Source organism: Macaca mulatta, chromosome 11, assembly GCF_049350105.2.
Source record: "Macaca mulatta isolate MMU2019108-1 chromosome 11, T2T-MMU8v2.0, whole genome shotgun sequence".
NCBI lineage: Eukaryota > Metazoa > Chordata > Mammalia > Primates > Cercopithecidae > Macaca > Macaca mulatta.
Window position 1 is genome coordinate 59068732 of NC_133416.1, and position 4748 is coordinate 59073479.

A 4748-nucleotide genomic window follows, 5' to 3' on the forward strand; every position below is an offset into this window, starting at 1 on the left:
GTTTGTTTCGTTTTTTGAGAAAGAGTTTCGCTCTTGTTGCCCAGGCTGGAGTGCAATGATGCAATCTCGGCTCACTGCAACCTCTGCCTCCCGGGTTCAAGCGATTCTCCTGCCTTAGCCTCCCGAGTAGCTGGGATTACAAGTGCCCGCCACCACACCTAGCTAATTTTTGTATTTTTAGTAGAGACTGGGTTTGGCCATGTTAGCCAGGCTGGTCTTGAACTCCTGACCTCAGGTGATCCACCCGTCTTGTAATCTCAAAGTGCTGGGATTACAGGTGTGAGCCACCCCGCCTGGCCACAATTTTTTTTTAAAGGGGGTCTTGCTCTGTTGCCCAGGCTGGAGTGCAGTGGCGCAACCTCAGTTCACTGCAGCCTCGACCTCCCAGGCTCAAGCAATCCTCCCACCTCAGCCTCCTAGTTGCTGGGATAACAAGCGTGGGCCACTGGGCCCAGCTCTATACTCATAATGTGACAATTATGTTTTTATTTTCCCAGAACCTCAAAAAATAAGTCCAGGTGACCCCTGGAGACCCCACCCCAGAGTCATTCTGAGAGTACCAACCCTATTTAATGAGATACCTGCATTCAACTCACACCCTCTCCCACAACCACTCCTTCAGCAAGTCGCACTTCACCCAGTGAGGAGGGGCTTTAGGCTGGGCCTGAAGAGCTGGGCCGAGACCCCACGAGGTTACATCTCCGCCGACGTCCCCAAGGCTGAGGGTGGGTGTGTCGGTCAGGAGGAGTGGTCTTTGTGAGCCCGCCCCGGCGGGGAGGAGCTGCCTGGCTCAGGCCTCGCCCACCCGGAGGATCTTGGGGCTGGTCTGGGTCAGCTCCCGAGATGTGACCACCCGCCCCACCGGGCCCTCCAATCCCTTCCTACCACTGCTTGATCCGGCTCAGCCAGGTGGTGTTTGCAGCAGCTCTTTCTGAAAGTCCAGCCATCTGTTACCTGCGTTGCTTCCTGGGGAGGGATAGTCCACCTCGGGGCATTCGGAGACCCGGTGATTGTGCTCCGCGGAGCCTGGGCTGTGCCCCGCGTTGACTGCCTCATAGATACCCTCCGAATCCCAAGTAAGAAAACACGACGACCCTCTCTCCGTGAGTCTCACTGGGGTGCTGACCTAGAGTGAACCCTGCCTGCTTAGGGCTCCTGGCCCAGTGCTTGTCCTTTTTCAGGGTGGATGGGGCGAGATCCCTGCTGGGGTGAATGTTTTCCCTGGGAGGGGGCTGTGCACTTCACAGCTGCTGAGTCCCCTCCCTAGGATCCAGGGAGACACTCACTACTCCTCTCCATTCTGCGTTTTAGATGCCAGCTGCATGAGAGGGGGGACCCACCTTCTTGTCCCCTGCCTGGAAGAGAAAGAGCTGACATTGCACAAGAGAGGACTGGACATGTCTGAGGCACTGCCCTGCCCGGGCAAGGACACCTCCACCCCAGGCTGCAGGCTGGGGGCCCTGTATTGGGCCTGTGTCCACAATGATCCCACTCAACTCCAAGCCATACTGGATGGCGGGGTCTCCCCAGAGGAGGCCACCCAGGTGGACAACAATGGGAGGGTGAGATGTCCTGGCTTTCCAGGACAGCTGGGGGCATCTCTGCATCCCCACCACACCGTCCTGGCCTGGCTTCCTGAGAGGGGTTCAGGGGCAATACCCCCCGCAGTCCTTAGGAGGAAGGGAATGGTTGAGGGTGGGTCTTTACAGGGGTTGGGGAAGACTCTGGGACAGATGTGGGTTTAGAGGGCACAAGGGGCCCTGGGGAGGCTCAGGGGGAAAGCAGGGGATCTGAGCTGCCCCTCCCTCAGACAGGCCTCATGGTCGCGTGCTACCGCGGCTTCCAGAGTATTGTGGCCCTGCTCAGTCAATGTCCTTTCCTTGATGTGAACCAGCAGGACAAAGGAGGAGACACGGCCCTCATGTTGGCTGCCCAAGCAGGTGTGAGGCTGCTATACCCCACTTCCGACAGCCCCCCTTTTGATGCAGACAGGGCCTCAGTCCCTTGTTGCACGATGTTCTCCACCAGGCTCTGTCGTGCTGGGTGGAGGGTGGGTTGGCAGCTTCATCACCCCCTTTCCTGGGGACCAAGCTTACCCTTGCTGCCCTGCAGGCCACGTGCCTCTGGTGAGTCTCCTGCTCAACTACTACGCCGGCCTGGACCTGGAACGCCGGGACCAGCGGGGGCTCACGGCGTTAATGAAGGCTGCCATGCGGAACCGCTGTGAGTGCGTGGCCACCCTCCTCATGGCAGGTGTGTGGGACCTGGACCGGGGTGTGTGGCCTCCAGTCCCTCCTCCAAGCCTGCCCACCAGACACTAAGTCAGCTGTGATTCTTTGCAGAGAGGAGAGAGGTGGAGATGGGGGATCAATCTAGTTCATCTTCCTAGAGGTGGGGAGCATGCTTTGGGCTTCGTACAATCAACCAAGTCCTGTTATTGATAGCTCAGACATTGCGTGCGGAGGTCCCAGGAAGGAAAGTGTGGGAGGGGAAACTAGCCCAGCTGGAAAACTTAACATGAGAAAAGGCTGGCACCTGGAACCAGCCCCTGTTCCTAGCTGAGTGGCTTCCCTCTCTCTGGGCCTCACCAGTATTGTGAGGGTGTTAGCTTTCCCTGGGATGACCTCCAACTCTGACAAGCCAGGCTTCCAGGGGACCCAGGCAAGAGTCGTCGAGGCCTGTGGCTCTGTGGGGTCGTTCAGGGGGAGGTGTGGTGAAGTCCACATTGTCCGTGGAGTTGTTTGGGGGCCCTTCTTCCCCGCAGTGGGGCTTTCCTCTGTTGGTCACTCTGGGGGATCCCTGCCTCCACTTTTCCCTTCCCCACCCACCTCAATGGGTTTGGAATGGAAAAGGAGTATAGGAAAAAGGAGGGCGCTCTACACCCTTTCCTTCACCTCAGAGTGACTGCTCCCCCACAACCCCAAGATAGGAGAGGGAGATGGTGAGAAAAGAAGAACCAGGAGAGGGAACCAGCTGACCATCCCCACCCACCTGCCCCAGAGGGTGCCGCTGAGGCCTCTGCCTGTCCTGGGCAGCTTGTACTCCTGCTCTGCCCAGCTCCTTGGACTGAGGAGATCCCTATTCTGCCCCAGGTGGAGCCCCACAATAGGTCTCTCTGAAGTCTTTTCCCCTCTCTGGACCTAAGTGTCTTAATCTTAAACAGCAGGTTGCAACACTGGCCTCCCGATTCCACCTTCAATGGGATGGGACTCCATGGCTTTGAATGTAACCCACATCAGTCTTGCTCCTAAAGAATCTGCCCTTCCGCAAATCACCAACCCCTATCCTGCCCCATGTCACCCCCTGTGCCCCTTCCCAGGTGCTGACCTGACAGCAGTGGACCCTGTTCGGGGCAAGACGGCCCTGGAATGGGCAGTGCTGACTGACAGTTTCGACACTGTGTGGAGGATTCGGCAGCTGCTGAGAAGGCCCCAAGTGGAGCAGCTTAGCCAGCACTACCAGCCCGAGTGGCCGGCCTTGTCCGGGCTCGTGGCTCAGGCCCAGGCCCAGGCCCAGGTTGCCCCTTCACTCCTAGAGCGGCTGCGGGCTACCTTGAGCCTCCCCTTTGCCCTGTCTCCTCAGGAGGGAGGTGTTCTGGACCACTTTGTGACTGCCACAACCAGCCTGGCCAGTCCCTTCGTCACCACTGCCTGCCACACTCTGTGCCCTGACCACCCACCTTCCCTGGGCACCCGAAGCAAGTCCGTGCCAGAGTTGCTAGGCACTGCCCCACCCCCTCCTCTGGTTCCCCAGTCCCCACCAGAGAGTCCCCAGAGTTCCCCGTGGGTCTTTGTCCCCTACCAGAGCCCTCAGGGCATATTGAGCAAGTGCCTTCAGTGGCTACAGCCCAGGGATAGCACCAGCCCCAGGCCCCAAGTCCCCAAGATCCTCCTCTCCAAGGCATCCTCATCACCCCACCGGTGCTGGCCAAAGCCCAGTCCTGCGGGACATCAAAGTCTGGCCCTTCCTCTCTGGCGATACCAGGAGCTCAGGATAGAGAAGAGGAAACAGGAGGAAGAGGCCAGAATGGCACAGAAGTAGGGGAAGATGGGATAGGACAGGCTGGGAACAGGTAATCAGGCCTCTCCCCGGGCTTCTTTCCCCTCCGGAGTGCCTCCGGCCTCCCCATCCACCTCTGCCTAAGTAAATCTGCTCTCAACCTATATACATACAAGGTCATTCATTCCAGCATTGTTTGCAAGAGTGAAAGAGTGGAAACACCCGAAGTGTCCATCAGTAAGGGACTGGCTAGATTGGTTATGGATGTAATTGCTGTCTACCCTTACAGTGCATACGCTACAGTGTTTCCAAAATAAGACTAAGGAGGCTGTTTATATTCTGATACGAAACTACCATCAAGATATATAAAGTAAAAATAACTAAGGAGTGGAACAGTGTATACGGCATATTATTATTTGCCAAAGTAAAATTTTCACGAAGATAAACATGACTAAGACAAATATATAGTGAGTACCAAGATTTATTTAACTACTTAATGAGTGAATCAGCAGGATGGATCAAAAAAAGAAATGAAAAGCCATTATTGACAATCAGTGAAAAAATGAATGCTGGAATAAGATTGCAAAAAGTTAATTCACACCTGGCAATAAAGCCATAACCATTTTTATTTTTTTCTACTAGACCACAATAATTTGCCACTTACCAATCTTTAACAGGTTAATCTGTCCTTCTAGAGAGCCGGGGTCCTTATCAAGAGTAAATATTAATAGCATGTCAAACAAAGTTAA

The 4748-nt window shown here is 55.7% G+C and overlaps 1 protein-coding gene across 1 annotated transcript; it reads left to right on the top strand.

The window, feature by feature from the left end:
• The first annotated feature begins 271 nt into the window (after nt 1-271).
• Nucleotides 272-4448, top strand: ANKRD33 (ankyrin repeat domain 33). Its single transcript, XM_077954332.1, has 5 exons — nt 272-1076; nt 1312-1562; nt 1811-1940; nt 2113-2223; nt 3320-4448. Exons 2-5 carry the CDS (start codon nt 1323-1325, stop codon nt 4039-4041), a joined length of 1203 nt encoding a protein of 400 aa, XP_077810458.1. The 5' UTR covers nt 272-1076; nt 1312-1322; the 3' UTR covers nt 4042-4448.
• The last annotated feature ends 300 nt before the right edge of the window (nt 4449-4748 follow it).

Coding starts and splice junctions, on each gene's coding strand:
- ANKRD33 (XM_077954332.1), top strand. CDS start 1,323: ATGAGAGGGGGGACCCACCTTCTTGTCCCCTGCCTGGAAGAGAAAGAG. Junction 1,563..1,810: donor AGGTGGACAACAATGGGAGG/GTGAGATGTCCT, acceptor CCCCTCCCTCAG/ACAGGCCTCATGGTCGCGTG. Junction 2,224..3,319: donor GGCTGCCATGCGGAACCGCT/GTGAGTGCGTGG, acceptor GCCCCTTCCCAG/GTGCTGACCTGACAGCAGTG.